Source organism: Dryobates pubescens, chromosome 2 (assembly GCF_014839835.1).
Source record: "Dryobates pubescens isolate bDryPub1 chromosome 2, bDryPub1.pri, whole genome shotgun sequence".
NCBI lineage: Eukaryota > Metazoa > Chordata > Aves > Piciformes > Picidae > Dryobates > Dryobates pubescens.
Window position 1 is genome coordinate 11,376,140 of NC_071613.1, and position 25,668 is coordinate 11,401,807.

The 25,668-nt window shown below is 37.2% G+C and overlaps 1 protein-coding gene across 1 annotated transcript in view; it reads right to left on the reverse strand.

Moving 5' to 3' along the window:
• Window positions 1-25,668, reverse strand: part of GPATCH2 (G-patch domain containing 2) — a 112,794-nt gene that overhangs the window by 73,350 nt on the left and 13,776 nt on the right. Inside the window, exons 4-5 of the mRNA XM_009900076.2 lie at window positions 17,875-18,057; window positions 16,683-16,762 (exon numbers count right to left, since the gene is read on the reverse strand). Of these exons, the coding sequence (XP_009898378.2) occupies window positions 16,683-16,762; window positions 17,875-18,057 (263 nt within the window). The remainder of the gene's footprint in view (window positions 1-16,682; window positions 16,763-17,874; window positions 18,058-25,668) is intronic.

Consider the following 25,668-nt stretch of genomic DNA (forward strand, 5'->3'; position numbering starts at 1 on the left):
GTGAATACTTATGTCCATCTTTACATCTCAGCTGCTCTTCAGAATGGCAACCAGCAGAACAGGCTGAGCAAAAACAGAGGTATGGACAAAAGTTTAACACAGTAAGTCAGAGGATGGCCTTGCATTCACAGAATGCCTTGCACTAGGACTCCTTAACAGCCTCACAGCCAGCTCCCCTTTAGACAGTAGAATCCTGAGATGCACCTGCTCAGACCTAGCACTGCTGGGACTCCCAACTTGTTTCTGGGTGAATGCAGATTCATTATTTCAGCTTTCCAAGACAGAGAAGATGCAGAGCCATGTTCCCAACCATTTTCTCCTTGTACAGTTTATGGGCTTATGGAACAGCTCTTCAGACACAGTCTGAAGACTGGGAGCGATTCCTTTACTAGAAATAGCTATTTTAACTTATGACAGTGCAGCAATTGGCATCAACCACTGCATGCTTGCTCCTTTGCTTACTTAGGACAAATGAACTAGTTTAACATTCAAGTGCAAGAGAACAGAAAAAAGTGTGAGAAGCAGTAAGATTATATGCATTGGTAACTCTTGTATACATATTCTAAAAGCAAACTTCTAATGCACAAGCAGGTGGTTAGTGACAAGATGTAGACAAAAGAGGTAATTTTATCTCCATCTCAAATAAAAAGGAGAGGGGATAGAACTGTAACATTCTATTCAAGAGCATTCATAGAAAAGCAGTCATTTTGAGAATACTTTGCTCTTAGTCTACTACCATTAAAGCCTAAGAATATTTCAAGATTTTTTAGCTGTTAAAACCCCTCCTAACCTTAGGTAGAATATTTAAGCACTTGCTAGGAGGTGAAAACTCAGAAATAAAACTTGGGAGGTGTCACATTTGCATGACTGCAACTTTGTCCGAATTCAGTGCCACTGAGTGCATCTTTTGTCAGTTAGGAGGCATTAGAAATACCTGTATCAGTGAGAACAAAGGGCAAAAGAGCAAGAACATACAAGCAAGTAACATGCAGAAATGTAAACTTAAACCAATCCACTAAGTGTAACCTGCCATGCCAGATCTTTTTCAACTTATTGGAAAAGTTGCTCTATTTAATATTGACAAAGAGATGTGTAAATCAATACATTTGGAACAAGCGATATATTTTAATTTGAAAAATCTTCAAACTGCAGCAGTAAATCTATGCACTTAGCACACAGAAATCATCAGAGAGCTTTGCTTGGGTAGCTATGACACGGTAAGACAAGATGCAAAGCTCAGATGCATGTTACACATAAAAATATTAAATTTGTTGAAAAAGAAACTAGTTAAAAACAGGAACATGTTGAAATGAACTGCATTACAACTGGCTTGAATTTACCTAATGAAGTCAAGTAAAGGACAGTATGGGAAAACTAATAAAACTCTTAAGTTTGTTGTGGAATCTGCTCCACCTACTTGCTACTGTCATAAAATTGAGACCCAGGCAGTTTGCAGCAAAATATATGTCCAAAATGGAAAAGAGAAATAGGAAAAAGCAGCTCTAAAAACCTCAAGTGTAAGTAAGGACTCCTCATTTCTTTCTTTTGGTATAATACTGCCCCCACACATTCTTCCCGTGCTACTTCAAAACTACCTTCTTGCTGCCTTTCCTAACTTTGTCTCTTACATGCATTATATTTAATAAGCTTTCAATAAAAAGAAACAAATCTAAAATCAATTATCTTTATTTCACATTTTAACATGGACTACAATATGTCATAAACAACAAGTTACTTTTTTTTATATTAATATATTATGGTAAAAATCAGTCTCTTTAACATGGACTACAATATGTCATAAACAACAAGTTACTGGATTTTTTTTTTATATTAAAAATATATTACGGTAGAAATCAGTCTCTTTCTAAGGTCATTAAAAAAAGCAAATTTAAAAATGAAAGCTTGGTAGCAAATAATGTAAACAGATGTGGGAGAAATCTAAACTACTTACTGAAAAAGTAATTATTGGAGGAGAAGGAGCAGGCAAGATGGGACAGTCTTAAAAGGATCTTAAGTTAAAGGAGTGTTAAATAATATATTCCACATACAATTCTCATTTTGTGTTCTTTCTCACTGAGGGGTAGTTCTGATAATGGGAGATAAATCATTCTTACAAAAGAAAAAAATATCTGTAGAGGTTATTTCAGTAATTAACTTATTAGTCTCAAATAGTCAGTGGAGAAAGTTCTTCACAGAAAGAGTAATTGGCCACTGGAATGTGCTGCCCAGGGAGATGGTGGTGGAGTCACTGTTCCTGGAGGTGTTAAAACATGGATTGGCTGCAGCACTTGAATCCGGGGTTTAGTTAGTCATGAGGTATTAGGTAATAGGTTGGTCTTGATAATCTCTGAGGTCTCTTCGAACCTGGTTGATTCTATGATTCCAAATACTTGCCATGGCCAATGTGTACATCCACTAAGCCCTAAGGAATGCTGCACAGTTAGTTTGTGGTTTCTGGAATTCGTGCACCTAAACCAGGTAGAGAGGTGTCTAACTGGCCACATCTGACAATTCAGACAGGATACCAGGGATGGGAAAAAAGCTTAGCATCTCGCTAAAAACATGGGTGATATTGACACCACAGCACAAAGCATCAGACTGAGAAATTAAAGCCTTGAACACTAAGACTCAATAATGCTGTTCACTGTTTTACAAGATATTGATATTTTAATTTGGAAATCTAAATAATACTTATTTAATAAAATAACTGAAACATAAATGCTTTGCATGTAGTTATGGCAATACAGACTATCATCTGAATAACATGTCAACTATAACAGTCTTTTCTTTTACCAGACCCCCTTTTTAAAATTCCTTTATTTAATAAATATGCATCTTTCTGCTACATGCTCCACATCAAAGGTCTTCCTTTGCTCTTCTTAAAGCCCATGCACTATAAACCCTATTCTGCGTCACCGACTTTAAATTTCATCTATAAAAGTCATTTTACATATAGTACAAATAACAATACATTCCCTACTTTAAATATTAAAGCTGTAATTCAATTTCAAGGTTCTTGTGACAGCATTCCAGTATCACTCTTTTTTTTTCCTCCAAGATGCAACTTGAATCCCTTTCAGGAAATTCATAAAACTACTACAAATCAATAGTATAAAAGCAAATATATTTCATCAAGAACTTCATTAGGGCTTACTGCTATTCATTCAAACAGTACTAAGAAGCTGATCCTATAGTATAATAATGGAAATTAACTGAAGTAGTTGAAATTAATTTTAGAAGTTACATGATTCCATAATCCATACTCAACAATATTCTTTAGATTTTGCTATGTATTTTCTTTTTGCATTGCTACCAAATGGGATGGCGTCCAACGATGATCTTTAAGGTCTCTTCCAACCTGGTCTATTCTATTATTAGCTATTAGACAGAAAAACATGAAAACCCAGAGATATGTAAACTCATATTTATAGAGTGTAAACTCCACTCATCTCCGTTCCTTAGATTTTATTAGCTTTAATTGCTCAGAGATACCTAATAATAAACAATACTAGGATCCTAGTGGAAGTAATGGAAGAAATTTAGCCTCTATGCACCTAGATTAGTCTCTTTCCCTTATAAAGCATGAGATTGTGCCAATATAATCACTGCTGGAAAATTTTTAAATGTACAAATCACATAAGGTATAGTGAGCATATTTGCTGTAACTATGGACTTCTCTACACTTAAGAGAAATCATAGATTTTTTAAAAAGCTAATCACTGTTGTTTAAAAGTTATTTACCACCTTCTTGTTAGGAAGTAAAATGGTACAAGTGAAGTTGTCGCGGAGCGCCAAACGGCCCCAGCACAAACTCAGACAGACCCTCATGTGTCTAGACATGGTCCCCCTCTCCCCCCTCCTTCCTGCAGAAAGTCAGGGTAACGTGGGAAAAGGAACAAAGGGGACAGGACCATGTGTGTCTGGTAAACAAGCCCACTTCTGGGGTAAGGGCACATGTACTGGCCATGGCTCTCGCCTGACCAGGCCTATGGTTCTGCCTTTTACAGCCACAGCCTGGCAGAACCCTCTCTCATTGGGTAACTATGTGCTGGCTTCAGTTGCCCTTTTGGCCCAACTGAATCTCAGACAAGATATATATACAGGCTGATTTCTAGTTGCCTTTGCCTTGCCTTGCTAGAGCCTGCTTGGACCTACCTTGCTTGAAGTTGCCTCAAGTTGTCTCTCCTCGAGTGCCCAGTCTAGAGCCTGGGGTAAAACCCACAAGCCTACACACTGCAAGCTAGAGAAGCCACAAACCTTGGAGCTGGAGCTAAGCCTTGCTTCCCCTTGCAGCTAGAATTTTGCCGTGCCTCAGTTTACCCAGGAAGGCCAAGAGCCCATTACAGTAATAGCGTCACAAACAGCCCTCCGTCCTGCTGGAGCCTGACCAGCCCTGAGACCATGTGGCATTCCTGCCAGCAACCTGCCCTGCCTGGTGCACCTGAGTGCCCCAAAGCCTCAACAGCTAACACACTGCAGCAGCACTCCCCACTTGGGTGGAATCAGCTGTGAGTAATTAATTCATTGCATCTTTGGCTTAACAGTTCATGTCTCTCTCCTCTTCCCCCCCCCTCCCCTCCACAGAGTCTCCACAGAGTGAGAGCACTGATTTGGATGTTTCTGCCCATTAGGTGTCACAGATTAGTTTACATCTGCAGCTACATTTTATGCTGCCCCTTTTCAAACTGACAGGAGTTAGGAGGAGTGTATGCACATATGCTGGTTTAGAGAGAGATGAAAAGGGAACTCTGGGTATCATTTGGAACAGGGAAAAAATGAAGTGAGAACAAAAACGGTAAGGGGAGCTAAGATTCCTGTGGATTCTGTGAAGTGGCAGCACAAAAGAACCTTAATAAACTAGAGCTGCATTTTACATATCATTCACATGGTAACAGGCACTTTGTTAAAACTTTAGCCTGTTGAAAATGGATGTTCAGTCTGCCACGTGAAATCCAGCACAGTAAGCATAGGCATTTCAGTTTCCGGAAGTCATAGAAGCAGCACCCATTTTTCTAGCCCACAAAATCAAGTCAGTGCTTCCAAATGTAAATTAAAAAACCATGGAATTCAAAGACATCCACAGCCAGGAAAGCACACCAGTTGTTTAATACCTGGCCATATATCACTCGGCAAGAGAAAAGCACACAAAGATCACAAGCAAGGTACAGGGATAATTCACACATCTTGGCTCAATTCGCTTCACTTGGAAGAGGCTAAACATAGTAAAAGAAAGCACATGGCAAAACACTTGGACAATCTCAAAGACGTTCTCCCCTGTCTCGACATTCCACAACCCACCATCCCGCTGCATGTGATAAAAACTCATGGTAATGCCTGAAAAAAAACAAACACCACCACAACAAACCAAAAAATGCTAACCAAACATCACTTGTTCAACAGCTTTCAAATCAGCCATTGTTGCACAGTAGGTGAGACTCCACCAAACTCTCAGGAGATCCTTGACCAGGTGCAATTGCTACTGAGAGAATCAATGAGGATTTCAGTTTGGATTACCACATTTGTCAGAGAAGGCTAAAAGTGCCTGGGATTTGCCAGCCTTCGGTGACAAGTTCTTAAGTGTATAGGTGCTGCTGCTCAAACAACATTAAACAGTATTTTCCTGTCAGGCCACATAACATCTAGATGATACTAAACAATGCAGGTCAGGCTGATCAAAAGGACTAATCTATAACAAGCATGCTGCCATGTAAACCTTAAGGAAAATGTTGAACAAACTTAGACAAGAACCACCAGCTTCTTCAGAATGTTCAGAGTCAGAAGATGTGCATTAAAGGAAGCACACGGAGCTTCAAAAAGTCTGCTCGGAGAATTTGTGCCAGGCACTTTGCCAAAGGATAGATCATTAACCGTTTCAATGAGCTCCCCTTGGAGAGGGGGCTGCCAAGGCAAATCCTCTTAGTTATACTAGAAAGGTTAAGTGAGGTCAAAAAGTCCCACCTCTCCACAGCTGTGGGCACTTCACCAGTTTGATAATTTTGACAAAAGAAATAAATAAATGCTTTAGGTGTTTACATTTAATTAGTCTGATGCCAGTGGAGTTTCTAATAACCAGTATTAGACTTGGGTTTGTGTCTGCTTTGATTAGCTCTCTCTGCAGCCGATCATCTCTGCCACCCTACTGGAATAATCTGTTTTGCGTAAGTCAAGGCCATTTGAGTTCTCTGGCCTATGTGTATGCTGACAGCACGGCTGGCCACTTTCAGCTCCTCCAGCAAGACAGTGAAATAGAGAACACCAGATGTACCTGAATCTCCAGGCAGTTTTGCCTCCCTTTAGGTTAAGGTAGATGAGCCAGGCTATTTTCTTCTGAAGGCATAAGAAATAGCTGGGCTTGGTAACACACTTTGAAAGCCACAGACAGTACAGCGGACAATACCCCAAGGATACTATTTACCTTCCAAAGCAAAGTGTCTAAACATCCACCTGTTCCCCAAACATTTCTATCTATACACAGGTGGCAAGAATTAATCTCAGGCATAATACTTTTACAGTTGATCTTCATGGCAACAAAGGCATAATTGAAAATGGAACAGTATCATAACATTTAGCGTCCTGTCAAACTAGTTGGCAACAAGAGGTACTGAGAGCTTATTCAAGCACATTCTTCACAGTGCAATGTTCCCTTTTCAATTGTTCTGAGACTAAATTTCTTTGCTCTACTAGTGGAAGAACTCTAGAAGAAATACTCCAAATCCATCCAGAATTTTTGAGGATAAACAACCACAACAACATTAACTGAAAGGTCACAGTTTTGTCTGAAAGAACCTGTAACTAACAGTACACCTATAGTCTGCAATAATCTTGGATAACTTTGTTAGCATTTTAGTGAAAGCCCTCTTAGAAATAAAAATATTTACCTCACTGTAAATTTACCCCCCTCAAGCTTCAATCTATTTTCTCTCCTCCCACTACAAGCCCTTGTGAAAAATCCCTTCCCAGCTTTTCTGCAGGGCCCCCTTCAGATACTGGAAGCCTGCTCTGAGGTCTGTTGTACTGATTTTAACATTATAAAGAGACTATCTTTACCCAACTTACTCTTGAAGACTTCATTTTCTTAGTAAGTGCATTAGGAGATGGGTATCCCTTAAGTACTCTGAGCATTAGAGGAAGGCTTAACAAACGTGTAACAGAATCATACTTCCATATAAATATAAGAAATTAACTTTGAGAGTCATGAACATATTGACGCTATTTTTAGACAAGGTGGTAAGACCTGTAATTAAAGCCTGCTCTTCGCCTAAGAAAACAGATGTTTTCTTCAGTGTAATTAGTAAAATTAATGAATTCCAATCCATCCACACAAATGATTTTTTTTAACTCTGAAATCAATCACTTGAAAATCCAAGATGCTTTCAGCTACACAAATTTGCCATTAAGTGATACTGTAGTTATGTTTGAAACATCTCCCAGCCCTGTCCCTCTATTCAGACAACGATGATGTTTATGTCATAAAAACCCCAGATTTGTGCATTAAGAAATTTGGCTACATACTGGATTGAACTTCTCGTGCATAATTCCTGTCAGAAAACTCACTAAAACATGACATTGCTTAACTGGATCAGAAGAGGAAAGATGCTTATTGGGGGATTAAAAAAAAAAATTAAGACAATCCCTCTCTGACACTTTTTATTATATACAGAGAAGGAAACTGCTGAACAGTGAATACAATTTCATAACACAGATTAGAAGATCAATCATTAGAAAAAGTCATGAAAAATGTCTTCTAAAAGACTTTCTTCTTTTTAAAAGTGGTATTTCTCAGACTGTGATGTGGCAGATGATCACACTTGAAGAGGTTAACACTGGATAATTACAGACACAACAAATAATGACAAACACACTGTATGCTTTAGTGGTCTCAGTACTATCATTGTCTTGCTGCTATAAATGGACAACAGGAGCAGACTTAATCAGTCCCTGTATGGTCACAGCTGGATTCTAATTCAAAAGGGCAATTCTGATTGTTCCTACAAAAACTCTTTGGCCAAAACCTACGTATCTGTTCATTTGCTCTAACTGCTTGAATCTTCCCCTTTGAATCAGGGAAATGCGCAGGAGAAAACCAGTCAACAATCTTCCAAGTATTGTTTTATGAATCTGGCCCTCAGTCAAGAAGTTGCAGTGAAAAGTCTTTTAATCACCTTCTGATCAGAATTTACTGGATTGCATCTAAGTTCAAGGGTATTAAAATGTGCAAAGGAGACTATGAAAAAAACAGCTAGGTTATAGATTTTAACTCCTTAACTAGAAAATTGACTCAAAATAGATTTTCTAATTTACAATGAATCAAAAGGAAAAACATTAGACCATAGCAAAAGTGGCACAAATGTATCAAAAAGCAAATGAATAAACATTTGAAAAGATTTATTATTAGAAATTGTAATAAATTTTGGAAAGATGAATCGATTTTAGTTAAAAGGTATAACTGACAATTTATTGGGCGGGAAGATGCATTATTTTCCAATTGTTATCCACCTACAGTAAAACTGATTTGTGTCCTATTGTATTTTATGGAAAAGGAGAGAGCAACTTTCAGTGATTTAGATTAAATGTATTAATCATAACCAGGCACTGTGAACTATATATCTACTATTAAAGAAGATTTTTGACATTTAATTCTGTAGCAATATTTTGGCTCTGTACCACTCTTCCTAAATCCAATTCCTGCTACAGTTGGCAGATTTCTCCCTTTTAATTTTATGGGGCTTAAAGTAGCATTTAACCACCCATGCGGTAAATAATGCAGGATTAGAAATATTTAGTGTTTTGTTTCCCTTTCAAGAGTACTAATCCATCAACCTCCAAATATTTTAAAAACATTTTCCACATTCTAGTAATATTCAATGTAAGATTCATTAAATTGTTTTCCAGAAACAGAACAAAACCCCCACATTAAACCCTTGAAAAAATAAAAGCATACACATCACTGATACAGGGGAATTAATTTTATAAATACATCAGTTCATGTAGAAAGAAAACTTCAATAAATCCTTCAGAGTCTTTAAATACTGTATCTGATTTTTGCCACAATTTACTCTCAATAAGCTGACAAACTTATTCTGTTCTCTTGAACAAGGGACAACAATACACTTAAAAATATTTATGCCCAGCTTCAAACTGAAATGCTAGCTTTGATTTATGCAAAAAACCCTACTTTGTTTTTATGTACTGATTTCCTGTCTTTCACTTAAGTGCTGTATTTTACTCCATGGGGAAGCTTCCTTTGGGGTAAATGCTAAAAGAAAATGTTCTTACAGTTAGTACACAGCCTTACAGCATACCAGCCATGCCGGCTTACCTAAATGATCTCTAACCTGATTCTCCCTGACCAAGGAAGAGTCTTCCTTTCTCCAGACTTTCTCCTATACCTCCAGACTGGGATTCTACACATACAATACATAGGTTGGATACTGGACAAACTGCAGATTGGTTTGAGCTAGAAGACAACTTAAAAATTGTCCAGTTCCAACTCTTCTACCATGGGCAGGGCCACCTTCCAGGACAAGGCTGCTTAAAGACCCATCCAGGCTGGCTTTAAACACTTGAAGGGATGAGATATACACAGCCTCTCACAGAATCAACCAGGCTAGAAAAGACCTCAGAGATCATCAAGTCCAACCTATTACCTAACACCACCTGACAACTAAACCATGGCTCCAAATGCCACATCCAATCTTTTTTTGAACACCTCCAGGGATGGTGACTCCACCACCTCCCTGGGCAGACCATTCCAATGGCTAATGACTCTCAGTGAAGAACTTTCTCCTCACCTCAAGCCTAAACTTCCCCTGGGGCAGCTTGAGACTGTGTCCTCTTGTTCTGATGCTGGTTGCCTGGGAGAAGAGACCAATCCCCTCCTAGCTACAACCTCCTTTCAGGTAGTTGCAGAGAGCAACAAGGTCTCACCTGAGCCTCCTCTTCTCCAGGCTAAACAACTCCAGCTCCCTCAGCCTTTCCTCATAGGGCTTGTGCTCAAGACCTCTCTAAGCAGCCTGTTCAGTGCCTCACCATTCTCACAGTAAAGACCTTCTTCCTTCTTGCTCCTGTTCTATTACTACATGCCCATGTAAAAAGTCTCTCTTCAGCTGTCCTGTAGGCCTCCTTTGGGTACTGGAAGGCTGCTATAAAGGTCTCCCTGGAGCCTTTGCTTCTCCAGGCCAAACAACCAAAATTCTCTCAGCCTATCTTCATAAGAGGTTTTCCAGTCCTCTGATCATCTTTGTGGGCCTCCTCTGGGCTCGCTTCCACAGGTCCATTTTCTTCTTATATTGAGGTCCCAGAGCTGAGCACAGTACTCCAGGTAAGGTCTCTCAGAGTAGCGCTCTGCTCAACCTGCTGGTTACTTCTTTTGATGTAGTCCAGGATATGGGTGGCTTTCTGGGCTGCAAGCTCACATAACGGGGTCCTGTTGAGCTTCTCATCAATTCTTACACCTAAGCCCTCCTCCTCTAGGCTGCTGAGGTAGACAGGAGTAAATGAATTAAACAGCTGTTAAAAAATGCTAGTCTCAATACTGATCCCTGATGAACATCACTCATCACTGGTCTCCACTTGGACATTAATCTATGGACCATAACTCTCAGTGTAACCAATCAGCCAATTCCTTATCTACTGAGTGGTCCATCCATCAAATCCACGTCTCTCCAATTTAGAGATGAGGATGTCATGTGGAACAGTGTCAAGTGCTTCGCACAAGTACAGGTAGGTGACATTAGTTACTCTTCCTTTATCTACCAATGCTGCAACCCCATCGGTTGGTCACCAAATTTGTCAAGCCCTATTTGCCCTCAGTGAAGCCATTTTGACTGTCATCAGCTATCCCCTCATTATTCATGTACCTTAATATAGTTTCCAGGAAGACCTGCTCCATGATCTTGCCAGGCACAGACATGAGACTGATTGGCCTGTAGCTCCCCAAGTCTTCCTTTTTCCCCCATTTTAAAAATGGATGCTATTTCCCCCCTTTTCCCGTTAGTGTCAACTTCACGAGACTGCCACTTCTCAAATATGATGCACAGTGGCTCAGCCTGTCCTCAGAACTACACTCTCAATATGCACATTTGATTTTCCTGTTTCAAGAAACAAAATGGTAGCAAACATGTCACTTTCCAGCTGAGTTACAGGTAAATTAGGCTACAACCACTGTGGTTTACTCCACCTTAGAGTTATTCTCAACAGGTTATTGAACACTCTCTTTATATCTGACTAACTAAAGTCACGATAATCAAAGACTCTTTATTCTCATGCTGTATTTCACATTACAAAAGTAGCAGAATAATTTTCCTGGATGATTCAGTTGCAACACAACTCATCATATACATTTAATATTTTATTTTTTGTGCTGTATTTCAAAGTTCTTTGGTTTATGCATCTCCATGACAAATTGCTGGACAGGACACTACAGATCCAGTTTGATTCACAGCTGCCTCAGTCTGGGTACAAGCCATAAAAACTTGCACTGTATATAGAAAAGAAAATGCCAACGTTATCAGTTGCATTTCACAATTTTGCTATAAATCAAACCAGATTAAAACCTTTTAACACCTTGTCTTTGCCTCATAGTAACAATTTTAAAGATAAGCTGCTAAATTATATTGATCACTTCTCAAAGAAGATTTTTTAATATGTAGTCCATAAAGTAAAACTAGAATAGAGCTAGCAAACAAGTGCATCTGAGTAAAAATTGTGGAACAAATCTAGATATCACTATAATGAGGCTTAATCTAGATGTTTAGAGATAGGCAGAGCACTTAACCTGTAGAGGTAGATAATGGCAAGACTTGATCTTAAAGGTTTTTTCCAACTGAAGCAATTTTACAACTCTATTAGATAACTCAAATGTCATTGTTTTCCTCATAGATGGCCACCATATGAAATACTGAAAAACAGAAGGATTATTTTCAAGTAGCTCCACCTGTTGGTAGCCCTCGCTCTCCCACACCCCTTATTCTAGGCAAAAAGATAATGTTTCCTATGGAGTAAAGAATCTCCTCATGTGAATGAGTTGTTATGGTTTGAATTAGCAAGAGATTAAAAGCACTTTCAGAATATTACCTAATATTGCACTTGCTTGCAGTTAAACAGTGCTAAACAATGTGCTGCATGAAATCACTGTCATGATTTACTTGACATTTATGATGTTGCTAAAGCATAAATGAGATGTTGCTCATCAACTATGGCATAGTATTTGTGCATGTGTTCCTTGCCTATCACACAAGATTTTCTGCTTATTCTCAGCTTTAAATGATTGATCAACTCCCATCAAGCTCAATACAATGAAACATGACTCCTAACTTGACTCTGGATACAAGCTCCTGTTATTTTCCCCATTAATTCTTCAAAATAGAACAGAATAGACTAGAATTAACCAGGTTGGAAATGTTGCTATTGAGACATTTTTAGAAGTCTCTAGACTAGAGTAAAACAAAACCAAGTGAAATTCCTGATGGAAAGACATGAAACCAAATTTCTTCTTTCCACTAGAACTGCACTAAAATATAAAATATCAAAGAACCAATATGATCACAGGGAGTCAAAACAAGTAAATTCCAAATATCTGCAGAAAAAACATTTAATGCAGTCAGGCATCAGAAAAGTGTTTTTCTTTATCATAAGCTGCAGAAAACAAGAGGAATAATTATGCTGCCTTAGATTTTGAAGTCAAGAGGTTTTAAAAAAATCATTAGCTGTAAAGAGTGCTGCAAAAATATATTAAAAGTGCTTCCAAGACAGATGCTAGCTGAAGAATAAAAGTGATATTATTATGGTATTTGCCCCAATTTAAAAGTAATCTTAAGTGAAATTGTAGGTGACTATCACTGAACAGCTGAGGTAAGGTGAATTACAAGGAACACTGCTCAGACTAACAGTTCATAGCAGTTGTCACCATGAATAAACCACAAAATGCATTTAAATAATAAGCAGCATATTTGGCATTTCTAAGACTAACGCTGGAGGGCAACCATTTTGCTGAAGTGGGATGCTGGTTTTGACACTATACTTGAAGCGAGAGTCCAAGAAAAGAAACTAAGTCACCACATTCACTTTAGCTAGACAGACATTAATCTTTGATATTTTAAAGGCATGCTTTGATCATCATGGCAGGTAAACTGTACCAAGGAAAACCACTGAAAGCTATGTGATACAGAGTGCATTGCCACAGTTACATCTAGTGGATACCTCAAATTTGTTGATAAAGTACAATCATTAGACAAAATATTAGACACATTCAACATCACCCTAAATATTTACATCCCATTTTTGGAACTTCTATTGTCTATAATGGGGTTTTGAAATGTGACAGAAGTGGGTTTCCCCCCCACTTTTTTTTCCCCTCTCACAAAATAAAGTTATTTCAATATGACTAAGTTCTGAAGTCCAGAATGACTGAAGCTGACTTCTTTCTTGGGTGAACTGTAGTACTGTGGCCAGTGATGACTAAACACTGGAAGAATCAAAGGTGTGGCCTAAACTGACATCACAGAAGCACCTTCTCTGCTAACAACCTGAAGAAACTGTATCTGCAGGAAGCTCCAGTGTAGAGAACTACCCACTCCTTGACAAAGTTTTCTCCTCTATGATGTAAAACTGAAGTATAGAGTTAACACAGAAAAAAAAAAAAAAAAAAAAAAAAAAAGCAGTCTTTAACATCATGAAATCAAAACCCATGATGTAAATGTGATACTTGGAAAAAGCCGCCAGAGTCACTTTTAAAACCTCCACTTATTTGTATGAAAGAGTCATGGACAAAACTGAGATCTTCCCAGTTATTTGAGTACTAAGTTGGTTACAACATTTAGGAAAAAAAAAAGAAAAAGTCATGTTCTTAAGTTGTCATCTTCTGTCTGACAAGCAATTCATGGATTAGGGGATTTTCATAGTATTTGCATGGTAAGTTTTCATTTGTCTCTTGCTTGCCCAGTACAATACGATCATTAAAAAAGTACATTTACTCAAAGGCAGTGATGACAGGAAAACCCAGGAGTTTGTTCAAATTAGAAACTCAGTGAAATGCAGGAAGAGCATTTGGACAGAATCTGAGTCTTTAAAGCCCCCTTATTTTGAAGTTCACCAACCGGTCCACAAAGAGCAGCATTCTTCCTCTCATTCTCAGCTCCCACGGCTTCTAAAAACTGTGGTGTGAAAGTGACATAAGCTGGCAGTTTCCTCCCCACTTAGCAAATAAAAACTACACACTTAGCCTGGTGATTCTCTTACAAGAAAACACCCAAACAATCGGGCATCAAACACTTTCTGACAGAGGATGAGGTTATATCAAGGTATTATTATCATAGCTATTCATTCTGCCTAAACCAGTGATCTCTCCAAGGCTTTGCGAGCTGTTTTAACTGTGAATATTCAACTAAACTTTCAAAAAAATAGAGATTTGACTCTTAATGCAAACTATCAACTTACATTCCTTAGATACAAACTATACATCCTTAGAATGAATGTAATGTGTCTCTCTCAGGTAGTGCACCTCAGTAGGAAACTCCATTTTTCACTTTAAAGGGATACAAAGTCTGTGTCAAAGCAGTGATACAGACATCAGACTCCTTGCTGTTAAAAAAGAATTAAGTCACACCACAACCCTGTTCAATGAGTTGAGTCTGCAGTGTTCTTTCCTCAGGATATTAATCTTTCTAAAAGCATTCTTGCTCTTCTTCACTGTTACTATCTAATAGCAGTAATTACTTCTTGTTCTGTGTTATCAGATGTCACAGGTATTAAATGGCTTTTTGGTCATTGGATTGAAGTATCTAAAAAGATTCTCTTTTAGAAGCAATCATGGACAAAAGAAGCACATGAGCTCTGGCTTATATAGCTATGTTTGCAAAGACAGATACAGCAGATGTGGCCACAAACATAAATAGTCATTAAGATCGTCAGAAAACTGCATCTGAAGAGCCAGCTCCATATCCATTCTATATACCCACTCCTGCCTAAACAATGGCTTAGAAAATACATTCACACATCAACCTTGTTTCAGAACACTATGTAAATGATATGGTTAATAACTGGAAGCAACTGAATTATCAATCTTTAGTAGATCAGCTTGTTTTTTGTTATAAAGAGAACTAGGATACCATCTTCATATATAATGTATCATGACTGAAAGAAAATGTGTTCCTGAGGACGATCCAAAAAGTATAGCAGAAAATAAACATATAGGATTTTTTTTTATTATATATACACATTGACAGTATATCTTCATCAACTGAAATTTAATCACCTTTTTACAATTTAGAGGAAAATGCAGGTTTAGGGTAGTTAAGCCATGTATCATCAGTACCATGAAGCTAACCTATCAGTTATAATAGCTCCTATAAAATACCAGAGTGAAATTGCAATAAGCCTAGAAAATGGGCTACAAATCCCAGATATGCTCAAGCAAGCACTGAACCAAAAATAAAAATAGGTAGATAGGAAACTAAGAACTAGATAGCATTCATCTAATTCATGACCACTAACAGCAGAGAGCACGGGCCAAGGTTTTAAAGCATCATATTCAGCTCCAAATGGCAGTTATTGGACAAGGACTTCAATTACAAAAACCTTTCCTCTTCAGAACAAGTTAAATTTCTAACAGTTTCTTTCTATTCTCTCTACATACAATAGCTCTTGCATTTCTCACAAGCATCTTATATTGTTTAGGCAAATTAATATTTGAAAACGTTTAGTGTTCTCAAATAATAAAGAACGTCAATGTTGCAGTATTTATTGTGCTGGGATATGTTTATTACACACTGATAAAAATCTTCCACATTCTCCCCCCCTCTTCCAAACACCATCCTGGTAAGAAAGGTGACTGTACTACAGAAAAATACATTTTAACATTTTTGTTTAAAAAGTCAAGTCCCTCTTCTCCTCATGCCCTCCTACAAAGAACAAATGCTTAAAAATTCATTAGAATCTAATATTAGAGGGGAAAAAAAAAAGAGATATGGGAACATCCAACAAGTAGATTGTACAAAAGTGCAAGGACAGTTGGATTTTTTTTTCTTTATTTATAAGCATTGCTCCTAGAGCTGAAAGCACTACAAACCAACATCTCTCATTTGTAGTCGCAGCCTTAGAACAAAGTTCAAAAAAAAAATTCATGTTTGTTACAGGTGCAAGACTAATTTGCTGTAAGTTTTTTGTATATATCCTTTCTCTGACCATGCAGGAGTCAATTAAACAAAGGAGAATATGGACACATTTAATAAAACACACTTCTGGGAGAAAAAGAAAATAACGAAATAAATAAACCGGAATTGTACCAGAGCCCATCCTAGACTGCTTTTAATTATCAGGAAGAAAATAAATCTTACTTTGACTTTCATTGCAAAAGGAGGGAAACATGTTTTCATAAAGAAGTAAGATACACACTGAAAATGTCACATAAACCCCTCTCCAACCCTTTTCTTTCACTTGTTTCAAGTATTGAAAAACAGTATCGGACTGTTTCTGACATTCAAGTACACACAAACATTCCCTTACAACAGAATTGCAGTTGGAAGAGTCTAGCTACTAAAAAAAAGCAAACAGCATCAGTGGCACTGTAATCTTACCATTTTATTACCTGTCTACAACACAAGGAAACAAGTGGAAGAGGAATATGCTCTAAGAAAAGCCTCTAAGAGCAGTACACATTAGCTTACAATAATAAAAGCACCTACCAAGGCATTCTGGTTTCCTGAAACCTTTTTTATGCTTCTTGCTGGCATTCCATGAAGATGACTAAATCTGTTCTGGAAACCTATAAAAAAGTACAAGTTGATGTAAGAATATTTTCTTACACCATATAAGCAGTAAGATTCACCATTACATGCCAATCTATGAATCTGACGTCAGTTACACAAAAACACCTTAACATTTTCATACATTGTACTGGTGGAAAGAAAGAACACAGAATGGGAAAAGTGAAAGAAAGGCTATGTTGTCATGAAAACAAACATTTCTATAGCTATTCATACTGCCATCCTGGGTCCATGCACAGCTGGGTACATAAGCAGAGCATACTGAACTACCGCAGGAAAGTGATTCTTCTGTCACTATTTCATTAGTACTAGAAACTGTTAAACCTGGTGTATATGCAGTCAGCAAATAATTCCAAGCATCAGGAAAATAAGCCTCATAATAGTATTCAATATACTCAGAGTTCAGAGGTGTCTAAAAGTGATTTGACCACGTCTCATACAAAGATCTGTATCTGAGCATGAATGAGATCCTTGTCAGAGAGGGAAGATTCAACAAAATTATTTAGCACTAAGCTGAGGTCTGACAACTTCAGTCTTTAGACAAGAGCAGGTTCCTAAGTATAAATGCAATCTAACATTGGTACAACCTACCACTGGTTGCAGTGGACCCACAATTGTCTCTTTTAAAGAAAAAAGTATTTGATATTTTTAAAGTTACCATCACAATCCCTGCTTTAAAGGAATCGTTCTCTCTTCTCTACAAACAATGTGGCCTGACCATAAAACAAAGCAAAGCAGATGGCCAGACTAGTCTTTCCAGCCTTTGAATTAATCAACTTCCATAAAATTACAAATATTATCACAGAAGGCAGGAACCAAATGGAACGTAAGATTCACTTCACATAACGCTTAATAATTCTCAGTGCAAACACCGAGACAACAAATAGGAGCAGGCTATCAAAATGAGCTAAGTTTTACTCTTTCCAACTTTTCCAGTCATTGACTTTTAAAAAAGTATTTCTAATTATGTCTTAAAAATAAAATAGTTCAAGGACACAAACTGGTAATTCCAAAACCCGGTCAGCATTTTACATCTTTTGTATAATGCACAGGTATCTTTCTATCTTACACAACTGATTCAACAGCTTGCATTTGCTTGATTGCTACTTACCTCTCCTCCCCGAGTGGGACATAAGAGGGAAAGTACCAGTTAAGATACTTTCAAAAACTGGATCAGGCAATTCTTTCTCCAGTTCTGCAGAGTCTTCTTGTTCCCACCATGGAATGACCCCTGTAATTCCACATGCTCCACCAGATTCATTTTCATGAAACCAATCACTCTGCTCATCATCACCTGTGTAAGGGCAGTATTCCCCCCAAGACCCCAAAACAGAGGGAGGAGCAGAGAAGATAAAAATCAGATGTTACCATCAACAAACACTCTGACAGGGCAATTATTTCTTTTGCTTTATAGCTGTATAACAATTACTTGTATACAGCAGTTCTGTTTGGAAAATGTTTCTCAATAGCATGAGAGGCACTGCCATCAATGAAACCACATAAAACCTAATGTTTTAAAACCAATTTACAACAGTGAAAAACAATAATAAACTAGTTAATCCTTTGGCAATAACTGCAGGGAAATCCATTTAAATTACTGCACTTTACATATTAACAAAAAACAAGTCTTAATCTCCTGCAGGGAATTAAAAGGTATAAAACTGTGAAACTAGTTCTTTGCAGCTGATAATGGTATATAATTAGCTTAATTTCATGATTTGTATGGCTAGTAAAAGGGGAAAACAATCATGAGCAGATGTGACTAAATGAAGTTAATCTGATTAAGTTCATTTAGAAATAAGTTTTGAAAAAGTTGATTTTAAATGAAAACTGACAGTATCATATGATTGAGAATTATACTGCATTATACCACAAAGCTGGTCATTTTTACTGACAATACTTCTAGATGTAGTATTAAAATACCTGGATTTGAAGCCCAGAGTAAAACCAGACTGAAAATATGATCTTAAAAACTTAGCTCAAACACACAGGCAACTAAAAATAAAATTGTGATGGTTATTTTAAAAGACTCTTTTATACAAACCAGAGATTTTACAAAAGATCAAAAGATATCTTCATATAAGACATGGCAAATTTCCTTTCTTAGACCCAAAATTAGATTTCAGAGTATGTGCTGTATATTTTAATTCAACTTCAAAGTATCCAAACCATGCTACACTATTTGGGCATATAAATTATTTGTTTGGCATTTCAATTTTTGACAGAACCAAGCAAAACATAAATGAAAGATTTATTAGATGATGTTTTCAAGAACAAAAAGCATTTGTATGAAATTTCATTGCCACTCAACCCCACAAAGGGAAAACAAAGATAACGAAGACTCAAGACAAAACTTGAGGAAAAATAAACTTCACCACACTTTATCCAAATTAATTGTTGCAATGTAAAGAATACTTCAAGACTAATAGCTCTAAACATTTACCAGGACAGGTACTTCAAGAAAATATAGAATAATTAAAGGCTCTCAGTGTTCAGCTGACATGTGATCTTTAATGATAACTAAAAGCAAAATGAGCAGAGGCTAGAGAAGAAATTGGATGGAAAAATGGAGAAAAATATTTTTCTGAATATTTTGTCATAAGATGAGAGCTCTAAACACCTTGACTAACAAGGAATACTATCAGGAACTGCAAAGAAGTCTTGCTAAACATAAATCAGATATGAAAATAAATACAGAATTCCAAAACTGGGTTTCAAAATAAACTTGGAAGACAGAAGCCTGTAAGAGGAATGCAAGGAAGTCTTGGAAGAAAGAGAATTTAAGACTGGGCTGGTGGGCTGCAGGTTAAGCCAAACAGCACCTATGGAAAGAAACTAGCATCTTTGCTATATACCAAACAACAGTTCTTTGGGACAAAATATAAACTGACTTTTCCTTTCTGTGCAACCGGAAAATTAGCATGTTCAGCAACCACCCATTAAAACATCTTACCTCTAATGCTAATAGATACACTTTCCTTAGCACTTATGCTGCTTACTGCCAAAGGTAGACCTAAGATCTGAACCTCATAGGTTTTTCATGCATGACAGCAGTGACATCAGGTTTATCTGGATTTTAGCTTCCTTGTCTGTACACTTTAAACAACTCTGAATCCTTTGATTATTTTCAATCATATTATCACCTTGAGGTGAGTGTAAACCTATTACTACTATTCTTACCCAGGTGAGAGCACCCACCAGCATCTTGATTACAAATTGCTCCACCCTGAAAGGATCCCATTTTCAAAAGGAGTCAGGAAACAGCACTGAATTTGATCAATTCCCAACCTTATCTATATAGGTAACATCACAAGAGACCTCCACACTCAAGAACTTGGTAACCAAATACTTACATTTCATCTTACTTAATTTGTGGCTCTCAAAAGACAACATGGTATCCACAGCAAGCACAAACTTAAGAGAATAAAAATTTAAAGCAATATTTGTGACTTCAAAAGATGCAGTATACTGTTCATTCCTCTTCGGGATGCTGATTCAGTACAAGACTACAGAAAATTATTGCATTCCTCCAAGCTACAGGAAAGGCAAAATGACCTCTGTATGTTCAGAAACTGATCTCTGAGCTCATGCATTCTCCTAGCCAGATATTTAAAATACAAACTTGTGACTAAGGCTAATGCTTCAAGGAATTATTTCAGAGCAATTTGCATTCAATTATAGCTGTACTCATCAGTACAAACAAAACCCACAAAATAAATTTAAGCCTCAGAAATGTCAACCTCAATTCTAAAATTTTAAGGTACTTCAGTCCCTGGCTTAATTTAATTATATCTATGCTTTCCCTTCCCCCTGTTACTGTTTCCCTAATTTTCACTCTATATTGCTGAGTCTACACATTCATCTAATTACTATCCCTTCACATCAAATTATTTGTCTTTCTCTTTAAGAAGTTTAGAAAATGATTTATGTGGGCTTATGGTTTCTCTGTGGACAGACTCCACATCAGTTTCATGTTCAGAATAGCGCAACTGTTTCACCTGAATCTTATTTATTTACCAAAAGCAGTACAGGATTATTAACAAAAAGACACCCCATTCACACAGTGGAGTTATTCTCCTCTTCATAGTCTTCTTTCATTTCAAAACACCCAGACTACCCTCCACAGCAACCACACATGCGGAACGTGTTCACCTGGAAGTACAGCCTACTCCAAGAAGCTACTGTGAAAAGAGATCAGCGTCAGTGTCCTACAAGCACCACTTAATACTGTGCTGCTCCATTATTCACCAACTCGCACACAGACAGCAACAGCACATGGACTAGAAATACCATAGGAGGCCTGTTTCATTTCCATGTGCAGCATGCCTCTTTCTAGCTACAAAACCCCTCACGGCTAACAGCTGTAATACTCATTTGGAGACATCAGAAGACTCAGTGTAACATGTACAAGGAGCTTCAGGAAAGCAGAACCTTAAGTTAGCCATTCACAGAGGCAAATCATATCTTGCTCTTTGTGCTCTACAGAACTACCTTGGCAAAAGGGACAGAAGGATGCCATTCAAACACCATTCCATTTACACAGCTAGTTCTTCTGAATGAAGCTTGAAAACTTCACATGGAGGCCTCCTAAGCCTCCCATCCAATGTAGTATCATAAAGTACTCTGGAGTACAACGGTACACGTTTGTTAGTAAATTGCACAAAGACCACCCCATGACCTCATTTTTATGCTCATCTCCACCACTGTAATCCACATACAATATTTAGGATTTTGATTATTCAGGTCATAGACAGCTTCATGTTACTACTTTTTCACTTGCAAAGACCATAAACTAATAAGTCAAAATGGTTCAAAGTTAAGGGTTATACCTGACACTGAAAATTCCATTTCTTTCTTATATTGAGAATGACACCCTGACATCTGCAGCTACTGAGATGTTATACAAGGTCCAAATTAGTTTCTTGATAGAGAAGAGAAAAGGATGGAATTCTCATATACTGAATCATTAGTGGTTCATCTTCATAAAGGACACAGTAATGAATATATATTTAATCATAAAATAGGGAACAGCTATCTTTAAAAGCTTAGCCAACTCCACAGTGGAACTCTGACATTCCCTGACCTTCTCCAATATTAAGTGTTTAACACTTTATTAGTATAATTTTCTTTCCTACTTGCTTAGATCTTAAAGGACATTTCACAAGTGCTGCATGTCATGATTTAAGAGGGACTAAAGTCAACTTTGGATCTTCCCAAATGTACCAGTAGGTGTAGATGGACTAGGGTCGTAGAATACATTTTATTTGTGATGAAAGACACTAATATACTTCCAATTTGACTTTTAAAAAATTTTGGCTTTCCAAAACAGCAGTAAATATCGAAGAGTGTTTTACTAATATCACAGTTTTGTTAACATTGTCTTGGAAGCTTAACTTTAAAAGTGCCTTTTAAAGTTCCTTTGTAAAGCAGACCTATAAAGGACACACAAACTGCAGATGACCCTACTAGTTAGGACTGTAAAAGAGGTGTATTTATTATATGTTGCAACATAAGGTCAGACACTCCATTTCAGAAGTCCTCTTGTAAAAGTTTTCTACACCATCCATAACACTGCTTATCATTAAAGTTTTTAACAATTTTCATGTGTGTTTTATGAATAAGGAAGGAGAAGGAAGAAAAAGGAACTTCATATGGATTTCTGACACATAAGCTTTAGCCACTGTTCAGTTCTTTCAATTACTTTGTTGGCAGGCTCTCTTACCTCCATATGCAAAGGCTCAAGGGCTTGATGTTTGCATAGGATTTTGGTTTTTTGATAGCTATAGCAAATCATTCCCCAAAGCTGACCAATTTACATGGATTGAGTTGAACTTGCTGCTGTAATTCATACCATGCTGCAGTCATGCCAGCTTCAAAAAATGAAAGTGCTAACTGGAGCAAAGTATTATGGGGCTTGAAGTTCAGATTGCAACATGGGAGGCTTCCTATTCCAGTTGCTGCTTCTGGGTTCCGGGATCTTGGGTGTTGGCTCTTTTCCACAGGCATAGCAGCAGAACAGGTGGGAGTCACGTAGCTGCTGGTTTTGGTTTTATGCTGTTTTCCCCCCTGTATTTCACTGTGCTTCTTTTGCAAATAGGCTAAGCTAAGGTAATCATGCATTATATTGTTGTTATATTATCGTTGTTAGATTCTTAGCTAAAATAATTATGCATTACGATATCTCTTATCTCAATCCTCAGTTTTGTGTGATAATTTTCCCCCTCACTTTCGTGCTGGGGATCAGGAAGTTTAGCCCTTGCACTAAGCCATTACATTCTGAAAAGAGGTAAGAATTAACTTGTGGTTTGTTAGTAGTTCAGCATCCATCTTCTTCACTGACCATACCTGCATTGAGCATTTTCCTTCATCTTTATCCTTTTGCTGGCTAGCCCTACATAGTATGCAATGTTTCACAGAAGAAAACCATTAGCTACACTGGGACAGCAAAACATGGAGTACCAATTACTTCTGCCAGAAGGTAATTTGATAGTAGAAAGGAGCACAGCAAGAAAGCTCCTTTTGCCCTCTCACACAACCAAATGTAAGCACCCAGATAACTTGGAAAAGGAGGACATGCATGGCTAAGCTCAGGTGTGGACTTCATAGGTACCAAATAAATAAATCAAATATACAAAAAAGCTATGAGACTAGAACAGAGGCAGGCTGGAAGGGAAGAGGGGATGATTTTAATTTGTTTGTTTTTAACCTGTTAGATAGTACACCACATACAACATGACACAGATTTTTCAAGTCTCAGCAATTTTATCTTAGCTATTGATAGCAATTAAAATGTATTTAGCAGTTGGTCCATTACTAGCCCCAATTACAGCTACACCTGGAATACATGAATCAAATTATAATACTCAAAACTTTCCTAGAGCCTGTGCACAGAAGTGTAATTACTGTGGTGGAATTTTCATCCATTTGCTTTCTGAAATAATTTTTGGAAAATACTAGAAGGTGCAAATTTGGACAACGTAAAATTCAGAATTAAATACTCAACTGTGTAACTGAGTAGCCAACTGCTCAGAGAGATTGCTGCCTTAGATCACTTTTCTACAATATCTGTCCCTTCGGATGAATAGTCTTTGGGAATTAATTAGGGGGTTTTAAAGAGTATTTGTGTGGAATAAATGAGATATGGTTCTTAATCTCAGAGATAAGGAATGGAAAAGTGTTGCCCTGAAGAGCAAGATCCCCTTCTCCCCTGCTACCCAAATTTCTAAACGATGGCAGGGATATCATTTAAACCAAGTACTTCACCAGGCAGCATTAATCAGTCTCTGGTTCTCCACTTGACTTAGCAGAAACCTGAAGTCAGAAGTGCAGAAAATTTGAAGTACAAATGAGGTCAAGATGCTGATGTTCTGATATCCTGTAGAAGGGACACAGGAATCAGAATCTACCTTTAGAAATGGACCAATTAAAAAAAAATATAGAAATCAAAAAAATCAGCCAGTTCTTCCCTTAATACATTCTCATCCTGTTCTCTTCCCTAATCTAGGCTTTTCCTTTGCTTTTATCAGATTTATTCTCTTTCCTTCATTCATTTCAATTTTCTATGTCTCAGTTCAGCTATAAATTAATTTACAGAGATAAAATAACCTCATCTTGCTTCAGACAGGGAGCACAAAGTTAAAAATTACTGGCATTTCCTTGGGACAGGGAGTAAGTATTTTTAGAAAAACAATTCTGGTTTTGTAGTAGGATCTTCACAAAACCAAAGCTTCCATGTCTGAGATCATTGCTGAAGTTAATGATCCTCTGATCACACCCACAAAATAATTAGTTGTAACTTGAGATTAAAAAAATAAACAAACACTTAAAAAAACACTGGTTTGTCCTGACAATATCCTTCAAGTTTATTTATTGTTGTTTTTTTAACTTATATTTCAGAATACTATTTCAGGTCTAATACTTTCTGCTTGAAAGTTACAATCAAACCAAATAAAGGTTCAAAAAAAAAATAATCAAGCATTCAAAACCAACAATTACAGCTTTGCAGTAAAGAGCCAACACTAAAAATGGCAACACCCCACCAGTGAAAGTACACTATTGTTCTTCTATCCCTCCTTTTTCCTCCTTCCCCAAAATATGTAAGAAAACCAGAAAGTAACTTATGTTTTCAACCATATTATTCAAAGATTTAAATAATTTAGTTCAGGACTTCAGGACAAAAATTTTGATACAAATACATCATATATCTAGGTAATTCCAAAAATGTGATAGGTGATGCTACATACACATACAGAGGGCAAATGTTTTAAAAAGTACAAGTCAAAAGGGAAATTCATATAGGGAAGTAAAACCAAATATTTTTCATTTGTCTCATAATGAAACACTTAACTGAAATTTTGAATTAAAAGATCACTCTAAACTTTCATAGAGAACCTAAGTTCTTCAAAAAAAGATGCGTTACCCAACTAAAACCAGGTAGCACAAGTTATGCAGCACAAGTTACTGCTGAGCAAGGAAGGTAACATCCGTTCTAAGCCTAAAAAAAAATCATCTCCCTAATGTAACAAATTAGGACACAAAAACCAGAAGAGAATGAATTACATATTAGGGAGAAAAGGAAAAAAATAAACAAAAAGACCCTGAACCTTCCTTTAACCTACATCTATGGAGTGGGCCAGGATTTGTTTTCTTGTACACAATGAAGCAGACTGTGGCAAAATGCTTCAGAAAAATCTCCATTATCATTATATTAGAACTGCCAACAGAAAAAAAGTCAGTCTTAAATCACCTAGCAGACTACTCTTTTGCCTCATTTTTGTATACTGACTAAAGCAGCAAGTTCCTAGTCCACGAGCTGGGCACTAAAATACTAGCATAATACAGGTAAATGTGTTGCACTGAAAGATGGCCATAAATACTGAAGATAAAAATAATTTTTAAAAAGTCT